The sequence below is a fragment of the Python bivittatus genome, unplaced genomic scaffold (genome assembly GCF_059951505.1).
Source record: "Python bivittatus isolate LINGU-HERP-01145 unplaced genomic scaffold, Pbiv_v1 ctg000480_np1212, whole genome shotgun sequence".
Lineage (NCBI taxonomy): Eukaryota > Metazoa > Chordata > Lepidosauria > Squamata > Pythonidae > Python > Python bivittatus.
In genome coordinates this window covers 42,114,517-42,139,649 of record NW_028277075.1, presented here as the reverse complement: position 1 = coordinate 42,139,649, position 25,133 = coordinate 42,114,517, and the positions used below count along the sequence as shown (strand labels likewise).

At 36.7% G+C, this 25,133-nt stretch overlaps 1 protein-coding gene across 12 annotated transcripts in view; it reads right to left on the bottom strand.

Moving 5' to 3' along the window:
- Positions 1 to 25,133, bottom strand: part of SHANK2 (SH3 and multiple ankyrin repeat domains 2) — a 395,084-nt gene that overhangs the window by 168,956 nt on the left and 200,995 nt on the right. For all 12 annotated transcript variants that reach the window (XM_088145802.1, XM_088145800.1, XM_088145797.1 and 9 more), the window contains one exon: positions 9,396 to 9,471. In XM_088145802.1, coding sequence (XP_088001928.1) covers positions 9,396 to 9,471 — 76 coding nt within the window. The remainder of the gene's footprint in view (positions 1 to 9,395; positions 9,472 to 25,133) is intronic.

Here is a 25,133-nt window from a genome sequence, read left to right as displayed (position 1 = left end):
CTCCCAGTTTAGGAGTCATAGCCCCGAGTGTTCTTACCACCACTGGGACCACTTTGGCCTTTACTTTCCACTCTGGCGAACTGGAGAAGTACCAGGGCCTTTTATTTATATATATACATGGCTGGATAGTGATTAGAACACCGCCTTTGATACAGGAGACCAGGGTTCAAAACCTGGCTGGTACCTACCTTACCAGTAGGGGTCCTTGGGTAAAGACCCCCTAACACTTCACCTGCCTACCTCAAATATGAGAGTGACACGAAATAAGAGAGTCATGCTGGCTCGGATGTCGCCCGGATTAACAAGGTCCGCGTCAGATGTTGGGGAACCAGGATAATCTGACGATAAGTGGGCTACTGGAACAAACTATGCATGGACAAGACAAGAGAACTTGGAATTGATGGAATGCTACTACAACAATAGACCTAATGAGAGGGGATATATGAAACGTATGAGAAAACTATGGATGGACCAAAGACCTACATCCACACTAACTGAGAAACAACTAGTTCCCCAGTGCTTCAGCATAGTGAAGAGGAAGCTGCTCTCACAACTTGAGATAGACCAACTCCACATTACAACTTGGACTCAAGCAGACCTGGAAGAACAACTGGATGTGCAGCCAACACCTGAAGCTGGAATGTCACTGCCACCCTCTCCATTACAGAGCACAGCAGCTGATATGAGACATAAGATCATGGATAAACTAGCTATAGTCAACCCTCGAGACTGATTACCAAGGCTCAGTGGAGAAGTACCATCAGATAGTATGCTAGAAAATGCCAATAGAGCCCTCCAGACAATCCCTACTACCATCACAACTCAAACCAATGAACTGGTATATGCTACAGCCGCTGAAATCCTGGAAATGCTTGGCTACACAATCAAGAGGAACAGCAGTACATATCCTCCCTGGAAAATGAGGTTGGAGGCTAAGATCAAGGCAACTAGAAGAGAAGTCAGTTGGCTGTTGGAACTACAGAAGGGTGTGGAGATTAAGGACAAGACTCGGCTACTGAAAAAATACACGGGTCTGACTCCATCTGAAGCTCTAGAGAATGCTAAACAAAGGCTCACAGCACTGGCTGCAAGGCTAAGGAGATGCACTAGAGAAGCACAGGCCAAGAAGATAAATGCCCTGTTCTCCAAAGAACCATCCAAGGTGTACTCCCAACTGCAGTGCAACCACACAGTAACAGCAGAGCCACCAGCAGCAGAAACTGAACAGTACTGGAAAAACATATAGGAGAAAGAGAAGATACATAACACCAGGGCAAAGTGGCTGCAGGTATCTCCCAGAACAGGAACCAGTCACCATCACAGGAGCAGACATCCAACAGTGGGTCAAGAACATGAAGAGCTGGACAGCACCTGGACCTGACATGATCCACACCTACTGGCTAAAGAAACTAACAACAGTGCATGAACGCCTAGCAGCAGAGATGAACCAGCTGCTAGCAGCAGGCTCCCACCCAGACCCTCACAAGGGAACAGCACCATCCAACTACTGGCCAATAACCTGTCTCCCCACAATATGGAAAGTTCTATCAGGCATCATAGCCACCAAGCTACAAGGCCATATGGGCAAGTACATGAGCACAGCTCGGAAGGACATTGGGAACAACACCAGAGGCTCTGGTGAACTGGATACGGGTACAAGTTGAAGAGTGGAATCACCATCAGCCACCTCCTCTACATGGATGACATCAAGCTGTATGCTAAGAGTGAACGAGACATTGACTCACTGGGATGTCATTTGGACTGCAGAAGTGTGGCTGGATAGTAGTAAAGAGAGGGAAGGTAGTTAAGACCAATGGGGTGGAACTAACAGTGGGCCACATAACAGACATAGAAACCAGCTACAAATACCTTGGCATCCCACAGTCACATGGGAACCACAATAAGGAGGCAAGGAAGACAGCAACATCCAAGTACCACCAAAGGATAAGACAGGTCCTGAAGAGCTAACTCAATGGGAAGAACAAGATCCACGTCATCAACACGTACACCCTACTAGTCATCAGATACCCTGCCGGTATAGTGAGCTGGCCAAAGGAAGACATGGAGGCTGCCAATGTGAAGACCTGGAAGCTTCTCACAATGTACGGAGGTTTCCACCCCAAGTCCAACACCCAGATGTTGTACACCAGTCACAAAGAGGGCAGGCGGGGTCTGATGAGTGCCAAAGCCACTGCCCTGAATGAAACCCAGAGCATTCAGGAGTACATCACTAAGATGGCATCCAAAGATGAGCTGCTGAGAGAATGCCTGAGGCAGCAGCAGACAGGGGAGGAAGTTCAAGTGAAGGAAGTACCACGGCAAGAAAAGCCCCTGCATGGGATGTACCATCGACAGATAGCTGAGCTGGCTGACATTGGGAAATCCTATCAGTGGCTGGAAAGACAGCACTGAGGCACTGATCGTACCAGCACAAGAACGGGCACTAAGCACCAGATCCATAGAAGCAGGGCTCTACCACACTAGACAGGACCCAAGGTGCAGATTGTGCAAAGAGGCCTCAGACACAGTCCAACACATAGTGGCAGGGTATAAGATGCAGGCAGGAACAGCATACACTGAACGGCACAACCAAGTAGCTGGCATTGTGTAGAGGAACATCTGCACAGTGTATGGGCTAGGCCCCCCCCAAGTCCAGATGGGAGATTCCACAGAAGGTTGTGGAGAATAACAGGGCTAAGATCCTGTGGGACTTCCAGATCCAGACGGACAGGCAGGTACTGGCCAATCAACCAAACATCGTGGTAGTAGACAAAGACCAGAAGGCAGCAGTAGTGATAGATGTAGCAGTGCCAAGTGACAGCAACATCAGGGAGAAGGAGAAGGAGAAGCTGGAGAAGTACCAGGGCCTGAAGGAAGAACTAGAGAGGATGTGGAAAGTAAAGGCCAAAGTGGTCCCAGTGGTGGTAGGAGCACTTGGGGCTTTGGCTCCTAAGTTGGGAGAGTGGCTCCAACAGATCCCAGGAACAACTTCAGAGCTCTCTGTCCAGAAGGGTGCAATGCCAGAACAGCTAACATACTGCGCAGAACCCTCAAACTCCCAGGCCTCTGGTAGAGGACCCAAGATTGAGGAAGACACATACCACCCATAGAGGCAAGAGGGGAATTTATATTAGGCCCTGGTACAGATCAATGTTCTCATCTCTTACCAGCTTACAAAATAAAACTTAAGGTTTCAAACCTGGCTTATAAGATCACAGTAAGAGCATAACTGGATTCAAGAACTAAAGAATGTAAGGATTGGGAGGGGCCCTGGGGATCATCTAATTCAACTTCCTGCCTGTTGTAGGAATCTATTACTACAGCATGGTTCATCTAGCCAAGCTTCCAATTTCTCATGGTGGAAAAGACAGATGACCCTCAAACATGTTATCTGAAAATCCAAGACCTCTGATGTCATGTAGAATGGTAAGGTATTTCAGTTTTGCCATGTTTTTAGCTTTTATTACACTAATCTCATTTCAGCATGTGTTCATAGTCTTAATACTCATTTAAACATTTTGTCTTAAAGTACCCTACTCCCTATGCTTACAGAAGAACTAAATGCCCATATATTTCAGCTTTCCTTTCTTCGTTCCAAATACACATCATTACTCTGCTTGTAGCATCTTTTGTTTCAGCTTATAGCACTACAATTTGCTGCCACTGCTCGACTTACTTTTCCTTTCTAAGTAGTTTACCTACCCTCCTTAATGTCTCCAACCTTCAAGCTGTTGCCTGTAATTCTTGTTTCTATTTTTTAATATATAAAACTTGAAAATAATGGGACTGGTTTTTAATATACTTGGAATAGTGGGACATTTAAAACTGAAAAGAAGATCTACAGTTTTATATCAAATACAGGTAGTCCTCACTTACCAACCACAATTGAGACTGGCAACTCCATCACTAAGTGATGTGGTTGTAAAGTGAAACATCATGTGATCACACCTGACTTACAACATCAGTTCCAGTTGTGCTCGTTAAGCAAAACACCACAGTAGTTAAGAGCAGCATCACGTGATCACAACTTCCTGCCAGCTTTTCCAGTGACTCTGGTTGTCAGATGCTGGCTGTGAAGGTCACAAATGGCGATCATGTGACTGCAGCATGCTGTGACTGTCATAAATGCACACTGGTTGCCAAGCCCCCGAATCGCAATCACATGACTGTGGGGATGCTGCAATGGCTGCAAGTTTGAGGACTAGTTGTAAATCTTTTTTCAGCACCGTTGTAACTTTGAACAGTCGCTGAACAAGCAGTCAATAAGCAAGGACTACCTGTTAGTATTTTACTACTACTTGCTTCCTTCTCCCATGCTCTGGCAATAAAGCAAGTTAAATAAATGTATACCTTGATATGTATTAATTTTCAGCATGTGTTTGCTTTGGGATCCTCACATAATATTTCATTTCTGGCGTTAGAAACTACCCAAAAATAAAAGTATAACAAATTTCATATATAACGATATGAAAAAATCCTTGCTAGAAGAGGCCAGTGATAATCTAGTACACCAATCTGTGTGACACAATAGCTAACCAAATGTATTCAGGCAGCTCACAAGGGGGGGAAAAGGGTCATTTTGTTTCATATTAAATCTCATGGATTGTAACTAATACATCTTTTCTAGTGAGTGCCACAGATGTGGTGATTGCTGTACGAACAACCATCTGAAATCCAGATAGTATTCATTTGCTCAGTATGATGTTTCTATTATTACAAAACCTTTACAGTGCAGTTTAGATACCTGGAAAGAGTGAATGTGACAATTTAGTGAGGATTAGAAAACTGAAGGAGAATTGTAGGTTCAGCTTCACCTTAAACATAGCCAATAGTTTCAAATCAGACTTGGTTCCTAGCAATTTATTATTTGAAAGTGACAAAAGCAAAGCAAAAACTGGAGTTACTTTGCAATAATCCAGCCTTTTATGTTATGTAAAAGTCTCCTCTGTTCATTTTGTTATATTTTTGTTTAACTACCACTATTCTAAAAAAATAAAGAAACAATAATTGGGGATTCTTAATAAAATGATTCTCTAAATAACACATCCAGTTCTCAGAAAACCTGTTGGCTTAAGATCACAGTTAAGGCTACCTTGGGTTGGTTCACACTCCACAAAATCAACAAATTGGAAGCTGATGCTGACACCTTAACAGATAAGTCCCATATCAGTCATGATGTTCTTACTATAAGCTATATACTTAAGTTATGGAATTTGTTGCCAGAAGTAGCAGTAGTAACTTAGACAACTTTAAAACAAAGTGTACATATTCCTGAATGATGGGGCTATAAATTGGTTCTAATCATAATTATTATATATAACTTTTAGCATTGAGAATGACATGAATTGGAAGGGAAAATAAATACTGTATTTTTCCGACTATAAGACGATACTTTTTTCTAAAATCCTTACCCTAAAAACTGAAGGGCGTCTTATTCAAGGAAGTCAGCCGAGAATCGTGGTTGCAAAACTGCCAAACTTTGTTTCTGCAGAGAGGCTTCTTCCTATTGCTAGCCTCCAATCACGAGTGAAATAGCTTGTCTCCCAAACAGACTTCCTCCAATCACGAGCCTGATGTAACTGACGTCAGCTGATGCTGAACAAACCAGTTAGAGGAAGGCTGTTTGCAGAGACAAGCTTTCTGCAGTTTCACTCGTGCTTGAATGTAATCTGTTATGCAAAAGAGCCTGGAAATAGAGCTGCAGAGAGACGGTTTGGACCTCCTCCCACCGAGTGTATCAGGTAAATGTTAACTAATTACTAAATAAAAATGTGTTCTGCACTATCTTTAAAATATTGATTTTTTAATTTTGGGCTGGAAAAGTGGGGGTCGTCTTGTACATGGGGGCGTCTTATTGTCGGAAAAATACGGTAACTGAATATCACAATCATTTTCTTTTTGTATTTGTGGGCTTCCCATAGAGATTTTGATAGATAGTATAAGAATATGATGCTGGACTAGAATCTCATTTGGCTGATCCAACATAGTGGTCTTTATGTATTTTCTGTGCGCCTATGTTTGTCTTCCCCTTCCTCTCCCAATTCCATATGAAAGGATAGGATATTTAGAATCAGCAAATATACTGCATATTACCCTAGTTTTTGAATTGCTTTGTGAAAATTTAAACATTACTATGTGGTAGAATTATTTTGACCCTTCAATATCCCTAAGTAGTTTTATTCAATATTCAAAGTTTCACCGCAGAGTTTTTGGAAAGTAGGTTGCAAACATGTTAATGGTATGTACTCATATGAAAGAGAAAAATAAAAAGAATGAGAAAACATAGGAGATATGATATTGAAATGTGAGCTTGAAAGAAGTGTGTCTGGAACACTTCTTTTACAATAAAAGTGCTGGCTATTTAACTTATAATGTACAGTAAACTCTGTTGTGTGTAGCAAGAAGCCAAGTGAGTATCATTTAGGCATGTGTTAAGTGTATCTTCATTTTGTACTTTGTTTTATATAATCTTCAGTGTCCAAAGAACTGTAGTCAATCACGTTTTGCTTACTGTGTGAAACTATATTAAGTAAATAATGAGGTATTATTATTTAAATACTCCAGAGATAGTTAAAATAGAAATAGAATCAGGAGATGCAAGCATCTTTGAGTGCACTTTTTTATGTATTTCCAACAGCTCAATAACTCCATTGTATTTTCAAAAACAAAACATAGTTGTTCTCTCTTCCTTTATTAAATGTTTCCTTTAATTTTTAAACAAGGATTTAATGTGGGCATAATTTAAGATATTTTTATCTCTCCTTTTAGTTTTTCCTTGGCTTTTGATATCCCTGACTATACAGGTAGTCCTCGCTTAGCAACCACAATTGGGACCAGTAACTCCATTGCTAAGCACTGCAGTAACTAAGTGGAAAATCACATGACCACGATGGACTTAAGATGTCACTTCCCATTTGGTTGTTAAACAAGTCACCGGGGTCATTAAGTGAGACATCACGTGACCACAACTTGCTTGTTCTCTATTAACTCTGCTTGTCACAAGCCAGTTGAGAACTTGAAACCACATGACTGTGAGACGTTGCAACAATCATAAATGCACGTCAGATGTGAAGTGCCTGAATGGTGATCACATGACTGCAAGATGCTGCGATGGTTATAAATGCAAGGATTGGTTGCAAAGCTGTTTTTTTTTTTTTTACACTGTCATAACTTTGAACAGTTGCTAAACAAGGCAATCGGTAAGCGAGGACTACCTGTACTGGACTATACAACTCACATTACATATACTGATTGGCAAGAGCTATCAAACTCTTCCATTCCCTTCTCTTCTAAGCATTTTTGCCATTTCTGCTCTGTTCCATTAAGGATAAGATGTAGCCAAAACTACATGCATATAGACAAATACATAGTGACACCCAATGTCAGCAAGTAGACTAATCTGTCCATCATGCATCCCCTTATGTACCCCTAAAACCAGTTCCAAAGATTTTCCCCAATACTTTGGGAAAGGGCTAGAAAAGCAAGTGACTCAGTCCAACCTTCTACTAAGTCAGAGGCAAGGAAACTGTAGCTTTCAAGATGTAGCTGAACCATAATTCCCAGCAGCTGAGGCAGCATGGTTGAACAGAAGCTGGCAGTTGTAGGTCAACAGTGTCTGAAAGACCACTAATTACTGACCTTATTCTAATTAAAATACTGCCAATGTATTATTTATATTCACTATGATTTTCTCCAAAGTATATCACACTGTACGTTTCAAAGAAATACCCCTGCCATTTCATTGTTCACAGTTCTAGTTTCAAAACTGTCCTAAAATTGGTTCGGTGTAAACAGTTTGCTAAGTTTTTTATTTATATAAAATATGCAAAACCTATCCTCTCTTCCAAGTGTGCATATGGCACTTACATGCTAATGTTACTGAAGAAAGAGAATAAGACTGCAAATACAGCCCACCTGCTTTGAACAAGTTATGCCATGAAAGTTACATGGCACAACTGAACTGCACATACAATTATAACTTTAGATGAATGGCAGGTTATTAAAACACCTCCATTAACATATGTGCAATTCATTGAAATGCATTTATAATCACTCAAGCTAGAGAATTCTATTTTTATAAGATTTCTAACCTTCAAATGAAGGTTAAAACATTTAAAATCAATACAGAACCTAAATGGTTAAAAGAGAAAAGCAAAAGCAATGCCAAAAAACTATTACAAAATATTTAATAAAAATGATAAAGGTAGGAGACACCATCAAAAATTTACACTGGAAATATGATTATATCCCATCAGGTTGGTATCTCCTGTTAACGACACACTCAGACAGACCTTCTCCAGGATAAGCCCATTAAAAAGGATAAGCTTTTATTTTAAAAAAGAAATATCTTGAAAGATTGGCAGAATATCAGTAGAAAGGTGCCAAGTTGGCTCCCTAGGTAGGGAGTTCTAGAGATAAGATGTGACTATTGAGAATCCTTTTTTTTTTATCCCAACTTATCTATTCACCAACACTTTGAATTATACCCAGAAACAAACTGGCAACCAGTGCAACCCTTACAGGAGCTGCGTAGTATGGTCCCCACAGCCCTGGAACAGTTTCAGTTTCTGAAGATTCTTCAAAGGTACATGAAACCAAGCACATCACCATAATTCAATCTGAATGAAGCTAGATTGGATCTTACCAGGAATGGATGAAGGCACTTTACAACCACTTGCAAATCCAGAAGTGCCCCTAAAACTGTAAACCTCTTTCTTCAGGGAGAATACTATCTCTTTCAAAACCAGTTCAAATTCTATTCCTGAATATGTCATATAAGATTGCCACAATTCAAAGATAAATACAGGAAGTACAAGAAACAGCAAGCCAGCATTTTAGACAAAAATTAACAGAATGCCCCAAAACAGGCTTTCCAAAACTGCATTAAAATGTGACAAGTTATGTGGCATTAGAATGTAACTCCAGAAACAGGAATTGATGGGAAGAATAAAAAAAGAGAGTAATTCTTGAAGGTGCGTACACTGTTCTCTGATTAGATAAAGAATAGTACTATAGGTTCTATACTTCAACAATCACAAGGACTATCTATAGACAATTACTAAATTTCATTTATAAGAGGGCTCCAGAAAGATTGTATGAATAGTGATCTGTGGGTAAATTAGCTGGTGTGCTGAAGTAAGAGAAAGTATGGATTATTAACATTTATTGAAACAGGTCATGACGGCATCATCCTTTGTTTACTCTGGGAAGGTATTTGGCTGTTCTCTATTCTAGCAAAAGATGCCATGCAACCAATAAATGGGTTTATCAATGGGGACTGGAGAACACTTACTGCTTTAAGAGTTTTGGAGATCAAGTATACATGTGAAAAGTGAAGTTTTTAAGTACGAAAAAATATACAATTTACATTGTGAAATAAAATAAAGGCATCTTACCTTGAAGCATCAAAGCTGTCATATGATCCAACAGTATAGTGTCTAAACAATTTCTTTGTTCTATCTGCTCGAGTTTCTGTTCAAAATGAAGATAGATTATTCTTATTAAACATATTTTATGTCCAGAAAGATAATCAAGTGCTCTTTTTTATAAATTACCATGACATGGGGCAGTGATTACTATAAATAATTGGGGCTTTGCTTTAACATTTACTGATAAAGATAAAATTCTTATTTACAACACACACATATATATATACAAAAAATATAGTAAGAACGTAAGCAGTAGATCAGGCATGCAGAACCTCTGGGCCATGGACTAATCACCCCATGAAAGCTGCCTTTTTATCCCACAGAGAGTTTAAATAGGTCTTGCTCTCTTTTTGAAACTCCATATTGGCCATTGGAACAGTGTTAATATACAATGAATCTCAATTATTTTACCAGAAATTTACTGTACATTTATACATCCTACTGTTTTACTAAAGGTTTCCAGAGCAGGATACAATATAATTTCTGAGAATACGTTAAAATTAAGCATTACCAAAAGTGGTGTCCTCTAGAAGGAACCATATAACTTTACTAACTTTTCAAACTATCTGGGTAATTTTTAAAAAGCTTGAATTGAAGGTTTGGCCTATAATAGATATGATAGTCCTGAAGTTTTAACTATAATCTACAGGCTGATATTTGTCTAGCAAATAACGTTTGGGTATATTCTGTCAACTCTGTCAATGTTTGGGTTGAACAGGCTGTTTGTAGGCTTATGTGCAAAAGTCTGTTCAATGAAGGAAACCACAGAAGATCCAAGGAAAGCCCCCAGCATTCTAAAGCAAGTTTTCTGTTTCCAAATATATTTTTAATCTAAATTCTGGACACTCTTTATAACCCAGAACTAAATAAAAGACTCCAAGTTGAAGACTCCATGCATCTTGTCTGCACACTCTCAAGGAAGGATATGTTTTTCTCAGCTTTTATGGCTCATTAAAGCAGTTGCTGCTTGTTTATAAATTACAAAGTATACAACAGAGATGGGCAATATCATCCTCAGCATCACCATCATCATTAGTTGAGATCTCATGATGTCACACAAATGGGAGAAGCTGAGTGGGTTTTTTTAAGGTATTTTGTGGAAATTATGGTGATTAAAGTCCAGGCATTGAAAAACAGTTGAAATATTTAGAATCAGTTGAAAATAAGGCACTCTGAAAAGTTTCCTCCATGTATAGTTCTGTCATTGTGAGCGGGAGAAAGGCAGGCTCTTTGAGTAGAGACTGGGGAGGAGTTCTTGAAGAAAGCACATACCAAGGTAATTCTACTGTAAACTGATTACAGTGGAGTTTGCCATCAGTTGTTATAATGCATGGAAAACATTAAACCCAACTTTTCAGCTGAATAATTTTTTAAAAAATCATATTCACTCTGACAGTGCCTATAAACACCAAAATTATAGATTTTTTAGAAAAGTCAGCTGTAGGGACAAATTAGTTTCTATAGGTATGTTCTCAGAGTTCTATTATTGTACTGAAAGTGGGTGGGAAGAAATGCAAAATGTGCAAATGACAAGCTTTATACCATGTCAGCTATCAAAAAGTTTGCGAAGTAAAGTTGTATTGCAATAATTTAAATATTCCTTTAAGTACATTTGCAAGGAATATAAATTACTGGGGGAGGCAAGATAATCAAAAGGACAAGGCAGTAATATATATTCTTTAGGTACATTATAAAGTTGTGGTTTTTTAACTCAATAAAGAGAAAAATATATAATCTCTCCCAAGAAAAAGAAGACCCAGTGAAAAAACCTGCATAAATGTACTTATATCCCGTAAACTACTCCATGAATAACATGACAGCTACCAATTTTTGGTTAGAGGGCTTAAGGCGACCCAAGAACTGAACACATCTTAAAAATTCAAAAAAAAAAAAAAAAACCAGCCAGAAATATCTCACATTTCCTTAAATGAATATAATCCTGTCCACTAGGATATAAATCACATAAATAATAATAGCTTCTCTTTTAATGGGCTGCAAAAAGAACACAACTTAATACTCCAACCTAATGACTTGCCTTTTATCATGTCAGGTAGTGATTATGGAAGCTGAAGTTCAACCCATTTGGAAAGATAGAATGTTCTTCTTACAAGAACCTACAACCAAGACTGAGGTGCTCTTTTCTTCAATATACTTTCTCCCTTCCGGCAACTATTTGCACATTTCTTAAACAACAGTGAGATTCAAAACACACTTAATACTTAGTGCAGAAAATCACAACTTAGTGTCTGTGGGGGTTCACAACATTTTTTAAAAGCTCATTTCTTGTTAATCACACACTGAATTCAGTCAATTACCAATTCCAAAAAACATGGCGCTTGTAGAAAGTTGATATCAAAAATAATCAAATCTGTATAATTTATAGAAGCATTTAAGAAAACAGGAACACTTTGAGTTATTTGCTTCTTTGTTTCTACTCTTTAAGCTGCAGTCTATTTTAGCAGCTATACGCTCGTCACCAAGGAAACTATTGTGGGCTATGTTTGATTAGATATGTTGCCAGACTTATGGGCAAAGTTTAGTGGCTTGCAAGTATTGAGCTTGTAAATTAAAAACACAGGTCATGGATTGTGCATTCGGGATGAAGAGGCCTATCCCAATATTAACACAGAACATGGTTTATAGTCCCTCTAATCACATAAAACTAATTGAGAAGATACAGCATTGCAGTAATAACTTTTAGAGTTATATAAAACAAGAAAGTGTAATTTAAAATATAAGTAACTATATAACTTCAGGTGAAAAGGGATAATTATATGGTGCCAATTTTAGCATTCTTGCCCTCCATCTCTAATTTTCTTACCAATCTGTTTCAACTTTCTATGCTTCTGTTCCCTTCTCTGTGTACTCGATTACCTCCCACATATGCCATTAACAAAAAGAAAAGCCATGAAGATAAAAGCTATACATTTTCTTTTACCACAACAATTTACAAATACAGCTACTCGCCAATTCTTGGAATTTATTATTTATTTAAGACTGCTTTTATATTGTATTTTAATTGATTTTATCTTCTCTGTAAACCACCCAGAGTTACTTCTTAACGAGATGGGTGGGGACCAATATGATATATTAAACAAACAACAAACAAACTGGAGGATATGATAAGCCACACCCTGTAAAGTTTGGGGATTCTATGGGGAAATTCTTCCATATTGCTGCCCACTGTTTCCGATTTTGGTCAAAATAAATTCGATGCCTTTGGAAGCCTTCCATCCTGGGGAAGGGACTAAACATAACCTTTTAAAACTTAGAAATTCCTTGCCATGTTGCAGCAGAACTACAAAATCAATAGTTATTGACATTATATCATGATCTTTATTACTGTTTTTGGCCGCATGGGTGGTATATTTTGGGGGAAAAAATGGATAAATTCAGAGAGTATTTATTTATTTATTTATTTATTTAGTGGACTTGTCCCCGCCCATCTCCCCACAATGGGGGACTCTGGGCGGTTTACATCAAATTAAAATCATAAATACATAATTAAAAGTTATAAAAAGAGAACCACACTTACAGAGACAGAAAAAAGATTAAAAGATCCAAGAAGCCAATAGAGGCCACACCAGGCCGCGAAGGGGCTAGCCAACCCCATTTCTGACATCCTCCCTCCCCGCCCCAGGGCTGATGGCAGAGCCAAGTCTTCAAATCCCTCCGAAAGGCCTGGAGTGAGGGGGCCTGTCTCACCTCCGGGGGCAAGATGTTCCAAAGGGCGGGGGCTACAGCAGAGAAGGCCTGCCTTCTGGACCCCGCTAATTCAGAGAGTAAAATGATTGTGGATGAGTCTTTGTCTTTAATTATATATAGAACTACAGGAATGAATATATACATGCATGTATATACATACACATATATATCACTATTTTATATATCGGTAATTATGAGAGTAACATTCATTAAGAACACAGGAAAACTAAATTAGTAAATTAAAATGATTAATTAACAACCTACAACAAGATAGTCAATAGAATACTAGCCTGTAATGGAGATGTGGGCATTGTTAGTTATATTTTAAACATGGATCAATGTTTAAATTCAGGTTTTTTCCATGCATATATTTTTGTTTCGCATATACATTGTTATATATAAAACTGTATTTATGAAACTGTACTTATATAATAGTTTTATTTATAAATGTAAAATGAGTTTATAACAATGTAATGAAAATTATCAGAAAGGCAGAAATGAAATTTCTTAAATCCTCTTTAGATTTCATGTATAAAAATATAGGCATATCTATCAAACATGCTATTCACATATTGCTTTATGGTGTCAAAACTTGAAATATGGTTTATGCAGTGAAATAACTTATGTCAATACTGACCTAGTTCATATGTGAACAAATCCATCTATTCTCTGTGTATGTGTTATCACTGAACACAGGAAGCCATGCTGGGACCAAGAACACCCACACAATAAGCTGTAAGTATATCTACTAGCAAAATGGATATGATTGGTGGAACCAATTCTCCCTACACATGCAGTCATTGTATACCACTTGGGGCAGATTTGGGAGACACATGAGATGAAGAAAAGTAAAGAAAGGTCCTATTACTCGCTAGAAGTCAGACGCTTTTATACTGGTACTAAACAGAGTCGTTATACATATTAAAGCTGTGTATACAAAAACATGTTCAGAAGCAGGGCTTCCAAACACACAGGAGCACAACTGCAGAAGTTCTTTAAAACAGCTGAATCTTTTTTCAGCAGTCTTTTTCAGACTGCTACATTGGCCTGAAAACCAGTGTGGCTGCTTTAGAGAGATGCTGCACTCATACTCCAGTATATTTCTTTTGAATCATTTTCAAAGCATGCACAACCATTATATATATTCTCAACATAACCAATTTAGAAAAATGCTGTCTCGTAAAAATTATGCCAAGAGGGCAGAAAAGGGACTTCCTTTGGAAAGCAGCTATTGTTCTTTGTATTTTTAACCTGAGCTCCAAATTAATAATACCAGTATGCAGTTTGATACAGACATATCAGATGTGTTTTTGGTATCCTATTGTTTGGATATTCATAGAGAAAAAAAATATTTCTAATTTGTAGAAAATTTGCCTTATATAAAAGAACTATGTAGTTTCTTAAAGTAACTGATAATCTCAACATTGATTGTATTTTCCTGTAATCCCCATAATATTAAAACTCCAGAAGCCAAAAAAAAAAAGGACTATGTTAATATTGTAAATAACTACCATTTCAATAAACCTATCCTTTAATTTTATATTCAGCATACCCAATGGTACTTGAATATGATATTGGTATTGATATTCAAAAGGATAATGCCCTCTGTTGGCTGTTAAAATGAAACTTGTAAATTCAAAATTAAGTCTTCATATATTTTCCACGATCATGTCATGGTCACTTGGGTAAGTAACCAATTCATGCTTACAACATGTTATCCTCAACATAATTATGTTGCAAACTGAATGTTTCAATTAATTATTATGTTATTAATTTATTATGTTATTAATTAATTTCAATTGAGCTCATACCAGCATTTACTTTTAAACTGTTTAAACATTACAAAATGGCACAATGTGAGCAAGGGCAATAATTAAAATATCAAAGGAAAACAGAACATGGATTAGACTTCTCTACTCAAAACTATTATTGTATTATCTTATTTCCCACTGTTAAGTTTGTAAAAATCACAAGAATCTAATTAGGATATCAGGAACTGAAATACTGAAATTCTAACACAGTTCCCAAACTTTTACTTTACAGATATGGTAGACTTCAACTTCATAATTCCCCACTGAATTGAAGTCAAACAGTAATTTTGAGTACTTTCAAACTATAATGAAATTCGTTATTATACTTCACTATACTTGCTCAATTAAACTGCTAAAAATGAACTTCTAGTAGGATTTTTATCATCTCAAATGTCTTAAACTGATTTATTACCCATGCACCTGTAATGGACCAATTATTGGACAGGTAGCTTTTGCCTCTTCTCGCACCATTCTCAACCCAAATACAGATTTTAACCCTACAAGCATATGTACTGCAAAGTATCAATTAAATTCTAATTTTCAGCTTCTGAGGCAGCATAGGGAGCTAGTGCTTGGAGGAAGAGATGAAAAGCTTTCAATTTTAAAAACTACAATAGCGCCTACTGCAAAATTTAAAATAAAATGCTTAGTAACTGAGTCAAAAAAAAATAATGAAAAGTTGAAAAATAATAAACTTTTAATAATGAAATATTTAATGAATGCTATTCAAATAGCTCTTTTTTAAGCAAATTAACGTAACACAGTGTTTATAAGTACACCTTCCACAAAGCTGCAATTCTAGTTAGAATCTGGCTAAATAGCTTCCGTATGACTGTAAAAAGTTTTAAAAGGACTGCATAATTATATAGCTACCCTTTTCAACAACAATCATTTGTTTCATTAGAATTACTGAGCTTAAAGTTATCTGCTAATTTATAGACAATCTGACCCATACTTATTCAGAGATATAGGTCAGATTATCTATAAATTAATAGGAGTTCCATTGGAGCTTATTCCTAGGTGAGTGTTTATAGGGTTGCAACCTTATTTTTCCAATATTGTAAACTATGTGTTGGATAATTTATAAAAGATTTAAACTTCTGGCTCAGTATCTATTAACTGTTATGAAAATACTACTAGGAGTAAAATAGAAAAAAACATAATTCATGTGAAAATTAAAAAGTAACTGAAAAGTATTTAGAAGTAATAACTAGTGAGTTTAGCTGATAAATCCAATACAAATAAAACAAACAAAAATGAATAATTGTATAATTATAATATCAAATGAAGTTATAGGCAATGTATTGAAACTGAGAACAGGACAAGTATCAGTTGAATGAAAATATAAGAAGGCAGATTCAGGCTGAATACTAGAAAGAATTTCCTAATTTGTAAGAACTGTTTAGCAGTGGAACAATCTGCCTACCCCAGTGGCAGACTCCCTTTTGCTGGAGTTTTCAAACTGGGACTAGAAAGCCACCTGTCACAGATGGGATAATGGGTTCCTGAACTGAGTGGGGGATTAGCAAGGGATTCCTTCAAACACACATATTTTATAACTGTATTGTAATGATTAGTGATCTACAAAATTGAGCATAAACATTTTAAAAAATCCTCCATTTTATACATACCCAGATAATGCAGTTCATCTACTTCTCCATTTCTAAAATAGTATTTTATACTGGAAGTGATTAAACCAATCACATACATCAGTATTTTGAAAACTCACTGAAGTTGATCAGTGAGCTTTCCCAATACTCATGTATGTTGGAAGAGAATTATCATTTCATAATTTAAACATAAGCAGAAAGCACTAAAATATTTTTACAGCTAATTTTCAGAGCACCTCACATTTAGCCACTGTTATTCATACTGACAACACCATACATACACAAGTATACACACTTAATACTTTTCCAAGTTACACAATACCTCCAAAATGAACTTTCTTCTTGAATCTCGAATTTTCAGCCATAATGTCTAATCTGGATGTAACCATCTCAGTTGCATTTGTTGTGTATTTCCATCATCACAAATACACAAAACACAATCCCAGTTTTCAAATTACTTGAACTCAGTTTTGCATTACTACTGTGAAATCTCTTTCAAAAAGAAGCAAAAAAAAAAGCTTCAAATCTTTAAATCCATTATATTGTTGGTTGTGAGAAGAACTTTTAGAGATCAAAATATCAGCGCAAAATCAGGAAATCAGTTATTATATGCAAGTTAAAGGCTCAGTAATACAGTCAGTATCCTTCCCTTTCACACTGTACCATCACATTTGCCCAAGTCTTTTAGTTAAGGTTTCCATGGAAATGCATCAGTCACTAAAGTAAGTAAGTGCGGGTGAAGGACGCCTGAAAACCTAGAGCAATTACACATGCCATTAGAGAGGAAAAAGAATGATTCAACCCAGCTGTACTGTGTTACTAATAGCTATCGTTTCTACATTTTAGTGTTCGATGCTAAACAAAATCTGCTCTAGCAGCTTTGAAAACCCACTCTGCTTGCCCTGTCTCTAACACGCCCATAATAAAAATAACCTTGATGAGAGCATGCTAGGAGTTAAAGCATTTCAAATGCAAATTCTCTCTCCTCCCACAAATGCCAAATATGCTTGTTTAGCCAAGGCTTTAATACTGTATGTTAATTTCCTCTTTTAAAGCATGAGGTTATTTTCAGTCCACTAGTACTATAAGAGAAGAAAGGTATTGGCTTCTTCGATTGATGTTAAAGAGACCCAAGCCCTAAAATTAAGCATAAAAACTTTAGATCCAATATTAATTAGTTGAGCATAATCACTTGTGACTTTGTATCAGCATAATTTATTTATGTATGGATTCTTGCCAAACGAACGTTACTTCAAAGATCTGGCTAGCAGCTATGCCATTTTTTACTCTAGAGTAAGTACAAGAGACCAAATCCAGATTGGAAGTGTGGTATGTAGATTGGGGAGCTTAACTCTTTCCCTTTCTGCTGAAATCCTCATCTAAATAGATTTCTGTCCCCCACGTCTGTTTTTCATTTTACAAAAACACTAAGTAACAATTCAGTTCAAGCCAGACTGGTGGACAGAACAAAACAACTAATTATAACATTCTTCTGTTTGTGTAAAGAGAATTTTAAAAGTATCTGTTGCTTACCTACTCATGTGAAGCCCACTATAATGTAAAAAGCAGATCAAGCTTTATATACTCTGAAAGTGTTCTCCTGCCAAGGCCTTAAAGACTTCTGAGTCAGATCTGGATTATATTTAAAAAGAGATTACATGATATTTGATCAAAACAGATTTCCTCAGTCAATAAAGAAGCTGGATTTTCATTATTATCTGGATATTATTTTTGTGACACCCCTTAAAATTAAACTTGTGCCAAGTCACAAATGTCAAGATTTTAATAGCAGACATAGATATCATTACTGCTTGGAGCTAGAGAATTAACATATGCTAAAATGTTTTAAGAGAAGCCAGCATAATGTCCATGGCCCAAATTAAAAGCAATAATTTTCACCAATTCTTTCCTGGGAGTATTTTAAATCATTCTGAATGGCTAACGTTACAAAATAAAATTATCTGTGTAGTGTAATTGGTGGAAACATAAATCACAATGGAATGAAGAGAAAGTTCAGCCAAATCTGAACAGAGTGGCACTTTAAAGATCCGCAAATCTGTCTATATAATAGACTAATAAGGCTACTCCTCAGGCATTCATATGTGAAGGACAGACAATCTATGCACCAAAGAAAGTATTTCAGATTACCACTTACTGTCAAGCAACTGGAAAAACAAGGAAATGATGCAACGGTGGATGTAGTTTAAAAAAAAAAAAAGGCAGAACAGTAACTCAAGGAAAGAAAACCTGTAATTAAAAAAAATTGCTACGTTTCAAATCAGTACTGTTCTATATGACAGGAAAGTGTTATAACCACTATAGCCTGTTCCTCAATTGTAGCTGCATGAGAGATTAGAGAGTCACGGGGCAGCAGCCATTAAATCAACTAAAGGGATATTCCTGCCATTGTGCAGGAGCCAAGAATGGGGTGTTGCCTAGAAGAAAGTAAAGCACAGTAAGCAAAACAGGCAGTGATATTGGCTTCCAGTGGGGACAATGGTGGTTTAGTCATCTCTCCGTGAGAGGGGAGATGGCACTGCAGCTGGATCGGTGGCTGGCAGCAAGCGCTGGCTGCGTAACCTGCTCTGGATCAAGGAGGAAGCAAGAAATCAACCCATTCGGTCTCCAGGATGGCTGTTCCTCGTACACCAAAGGGCGTGAATTGTTTACTTTCACTCATATAATACCTACGGTTGCTTGCTTCAGGGGGAAGAAAAGAAAAAGGCCCTTTGAAGCAGCCGTTGGAAGATAAAATGACTTCTTTAAGTTTACTCCAATCAAAGTTTGGTGAATTCGGGGCTAAATTCAAGTCCCTTGAAAAGAAGATAGAGGAAAGATTGGATAAGATGGTTAATTTTGAAATGGAGGTAGAGACTGAGTTGAATGTGGATATGGAGTTCAAAAACATGCTGGATTATGAAGGTGGTATGAACAAAGATGCTGTGGATCCAAAAACAGATTTAAAAATGCCAAAGGATAAGAGTAATATGCAAAAGGACGCCAGAATGCATTTACAAATGAAATCAACTGATGTCACCATGATTAAAGGGGATATAAAAATAATGGAAAAGAAGAGTGACTTGGAAAGACTTTTTACCTTGGATTTGCAAAAGGAATGTGTTGAATCGGTGAGACGGGAAGAGGCAAAGAGAAATTACTGGGGCTTTTTCTGGGAGAAGACCAGGAGAGAATGATAGGGAATCAACTTGTGGAACACTATTTGAAAAGATTAAAGATTGAGCTCTTTAAAAGAAAAGAGAAGGTTTATAAAGTGAACTTATTTGATTATGGTTAATATATATATTGAGTTTTTTGGTAGTTATTAACAGGATCTTTTTCTGACCAGGATTGAATGTTGAGGTTTTAAGGATCTGTGTATAAAAGGGGGAGAGATTTCATTTGCTTTTTCTTTTCTTTTTTTCCAGAAAATGGTAGGTTGGATTATAAAATGGGTTTATTTTTTACTAAGGTTAAAATATATTGGTTATTAAATTTATGGAATTTTTGTTCTTATATATGATAACTGCAGTAAGGTTTTTTATATGTACAAAAGTGGAAGGATATGACATTACCAACAATGGAAGAATGGATGGTGAATGATGAAAGCTATGTTGTAAACTCAGAGCAAGAGACAGATGTATACTGTTACTTATACCTGTTGTAAGGAGGGTCGGAAGTCAATTCTTTTTCTTTATCTTTATCTTTATCTTTCTTTTTCTTTGTTTTTTGCACTTTTGACCTCGGTCATTCTTTTTTCTAATTTTCCTTTCTTTTTCTTTTTTTCTTCCTTTAATATTAGTTTTTGTTAGTTTTTACTGTTTCTATTTCAAAATTTAATAAAGTTATTTTTTTAAAAGAAGTAAGCAAAACAGCAATGCATGAGCCAGCACAACTGGGCAACACAACTTTCAACATGGGCAATGCTCACAGAAGGAAGTAGAACACAATGTCATCTGTTCCTGTCCTCCAGAAATGATACTGGCTGGGACTCACAATGGGTCAACCTGGCAAGGCAGATATGCCCTTAGACTCTTCTAAAAGTCCTTTCAGTAAAAGTATTTTGAGTGTTTCAGAAGCTGCTAACATGTCAGGTCCAAATTGAGAAAACCAAAAGATGTTTTAACTGAATATACTGCTATTCAACAATTAAGTCAAACCAAAATTCTTTTGGCAATGCATCAATTTTTTTTGAAAAAATACTAAGTGATAGGTTTATCTTGAATACTAACTTCTGTCTCAATGTGTGGTTTTTTTTAAATGCCTGCAATTTCAAAATCAGGATTATCCCAAAGTATCAATTTTTCTTGTGAACTGGGCCTATTCCAAAGGTATTTTGCATCCCTTAACCCTGGAAAAAAAAAATCACTAAATTTTGCCTTATATAAGAACCAAACCCTTTTAAAGATATCAGACAAATCAAGTAATAATTTTCTAGTTGTGTCTATAATGGCTTGGGGGGGGGGGGAATCACTGAATTTCTCTCTCTCTCTCTCTCTCACACACACACATACACACACACGGACATCAGAATAAAAGCCCAAGGTAAAGTTGAAAAGCCGTAAAATTAAAACCTTCATCTTTATACGGAAGGTGCAGTTTAGTTAATGAAACCCTGGGGATTTTTGTATCAGTAATTATCAATCTGTTTGAAGTATCTAAGAGGGATCAATGCAGGAATCTCTCTTTCCATAACTTTAACATTTTTTCCTATAAATTCAATTCTCTAGTAACTTTCAACCAACTGTTAATATCAATCTGAGCAAGATCAACAAATGAAGGTATTTTCCTATGTATAATATTTCAAGATATTTAAAAGAATTCATTCAATAAACAAATCCTTTTTCAAATTTCTGTAGATACCTTAGATCCAACTGTTTGTTTGTTTCTTTACTTATTTATCTATTTGTCACATTTATATAGCTGCCCATCTCACACAAAGCGACTGTTATTGGACTTATCCCTGTTTATTGAATAACCTGATAATTTAACAAACTGTTGTCCACAAGGTTAAAAAAAGAAGATCAATAATTAACAATAAAACCCAAAGTATTTTATGTATATAATAATTTGTGTTCAACTCCAGCCACTTGTTTACCAAAGGGATTTTCTGACTTCCTAATAAAACAATGGTATGCTTCCAAAATCAAAATTAAATATAAGAGAGGATAAAGAACATCGTTGACAAATTCTACAAAACTTCTTAAGTGAAGAAATAATTCCATTTGTCATAATTCTAGCTAAGGAATTAACATATTACATTTTAATCCATCTAATAAAAACAGAAGGAAAACCATCATTATCAAAACACAGTCCAAGAATTTCACTGGCACCATATCAAATCCCTTTTTTACAGCCAATGAAGTCCCTACTGTCAATTCAGGTTTTTCTATTTATATTTCTAATATATCAATTAACAACCTAAAGCTTCTAAAGTCACTAAAGCTTCTCTTTCTCTATTAATCATATGGATTGTTACCAAATAGTTTTATTGCTTCTTAAGAAGGGTATGCTGACTACCAGAAACTAATATATAAAGTAATAAACATATTCAAATGCCTGAACCTTTTCATGATTAAGAGGAAAACATGGAAAGATGTCAGAAAGTCAGACCAGTGAAATAATATCTTTTTCCTTTTCCGAAGGTACAAGGTTCTCATCTGGTCAGAATACTGAATAAAAATACTTCTGTTAGAAGTTTAGGGGTAGAACTGTACCGCCTAAAAGCAATATACTTTGGTCACCTTGTTAGATGGCAATCAGCCATCATATAACAACCAGCTTTAATGTGTAAGCATGCTTACCATACATGCATTTATGTTCCCAACTATCTGCATTTTTTCCTGCAAAAGTTATCTTGATCTAGTAATAGTTCCCCATTGTTCCACCTTATGATATAATCTTGATATCATTTCATTATTCACTATGTCCAATATAATCATATATGCAACTTTTTTCATACTATTAAAACATCCATAGTAAACTGAACCAGAACAAATGGAGCATGACAGACCTATCAAGAAGCTTTTATTAGGCTGAATTAAAATTAAAACAACTACTTCAATCACAGCTGAACTCAAACTGAATACAAGCAAAATTCTTGAGTCTTTCCTTTTGAGAACTGCCTCAAACTACATACAGATTTTATACAATACAGATGAAAATGATGAGCTCAAGATAATTACACAAATTAAGAAATTCATAGAAATGATCTTACAACTATTCTCTCTTATGAGGATCCTGAAACTGAAAGGGGGGAAAGGCAACAATAAAAGCACTCAACCAAGAAATAAAGGATATTTCATTTGCAGAAGGAACTAGTCTAGATAGATACTGCTGCTTCCATACAAGATCTCATTAGATAATAGTCTAGAAATGGAATTCAAATGCAGGTTCTATGATTACTTAACAAAGCACTGTTTTATTCAGCAAGGTCCATCCCAGTGGCCAACATCCTTTCATGACCAGCACCCATCCATCTTGTTCAGCAAAGGTCCCTACAGTATCAGTTACAAGGATGCTTCTAGCAGCTTCTGTTATTTTTATCCTCAGTGACCACAACAGTTAATACAGCTATTCATTCATTCTTCCTACTCCCCTGATCATTTTTTTATTTATTTGTTCAATCGTGTCTGATTCTTGGAGACTGCCTGGACAGGTCCCTGCAGTTTTCTTGGTAAGGGTTTTCAAAAGTGGTTTGCCCTTGCCTTCTTCTTGCTAGGGCTGAGAGAAAGTGACTGGCCCAAGGTCACCCAGCTGACTTTGGGCCTAGGTGGCACTAGAACTCATAGTCTCCTGGTTTCTAGCCTGATGCCTTAATCACTATACCAATAAGATACAATAAAGCCTGCAAACAGAAAAGTTTTAAGTCACAGTAAAATAGTCTTATAAAGCCTCCATAGTTCTTTTTTCAATCTTAAGCATTTGAGCCAATGTTCAGGAAAAGGGATTTACTGGACACAAGGTCAATAGCAATTCAAAACTGATATCAAATTAGGGGATGAGAGATCCTTTGATGGGTAAAGCAACAATGACTGTCTTAGAGAAGGCTCTTAGAACAGATACAGATAAACATTGAAGGACAGAAGCTAAAGATGGTGCTGTCCTTAAGTGGTATATGTGTAATCATGTTGTCATGCAACTCAATTTAACCATATAGGCAGAGCTATAAAATCAGAAACTATTTGGGTGCTGCACAGGGGCTGGGGATGTGCATCCATGAACGTGCCATAGATGTTGTTTGTAGGTTTTTTTCTATAAGGATTTATTTTTAGGCTGCAGTTTTCAACATTTGACTCTATCATGTCTTATCCAAGCATTATTCCTAAAATCAAAAGCTAATTTTTATTATTCCTCATGAAACATGTAAAGAATTATACTGAAATTGTGGCATAGCAGCACACACACTAGTCTTGCTGCAAATGGACTTTGAACCTAAGTCTTCCTTAAAAACACATTTAACTGTAGTAGTGCAAGTAATGACAGAAGCAGATACACAGAGGGACAATGGAAATGGAGAAACACTTAACTGTTATCAGTTTGTTTAACTTACTTATGGATGTAATCTATACAATAAGACAATAGTAGTACCAGGAAGATATCTGAACAGAAAGGCTACTGTATCATTCTGGAGGAATACTACTCAGAAGCAGTTGGAACATACATGGGTTGCATTTTTCTGCTCCTTAGGGAAAACACAGGGTCAAACACTCAATTCATAATGCTGTTAATGATATATAGAAATGATCTAAATCCCACAAGGACCACTAAATTCAAAGCAGCTGCTCCAATGGCATATGGACCATTGTATCAATAGAAAGATTTAACAGGGCTAGCAGAAAAATTTACAAAGACATTCATTCAATATAAAGTATTCAGTATATGTTCACAGAGGTCAACTTCCATTCCTAAATTACAATGGATAGTGAAAACCATCAAAAATTTGAGAGAAAAGGTTATATTACTACAGGATCTGCTACAAAACAAGAGGCCCATTACTAATGTAACATTTGAGTACAGTAGTGACTTTACTTTCCTAAAGCTAAAGTCGACTGCCAGCAACCCCCAGCACCAGCAGGCATTCAAGTTGCTCCCTCATCCTTCCCTTAATGCCCACTGCCATTAGAGATTTAAAATTTTGGCCTCAGTTCCAAAGCAGCCAATTGCCGTTTACCAGTCAGGCCTTGCCGCCAGCTGATTGGGCAAAGGGGATAGAGAGAGGCGGGAGAGAGGTTGGGGATATGTCCATCACAATCACATGTCCTGGGCTGACCACGGCAGCACAGCAGTGCTGAAGCAACCACAAATTTCCCAAATTTCAATCCCATGGGAGTAATGGCTCCTGAATTTTGGATGCATTCCGTAAGTTAGCCCATTTGAGGTACCTTGGTTCAAAATCTGTTGCCCTATGACACACCATTTCACCCAGTTGAAGGTTACAGACACAAGAGTTTTAGTAGTATATATACACCAAACATTATAATTCTACTCTGGCAAACCTTGTGAACTTTACTATAAAATATAATGAATATAGGCAATTGGCAACATTGCCCAATATAAAAATCAAAACATGGCAGCTCTGT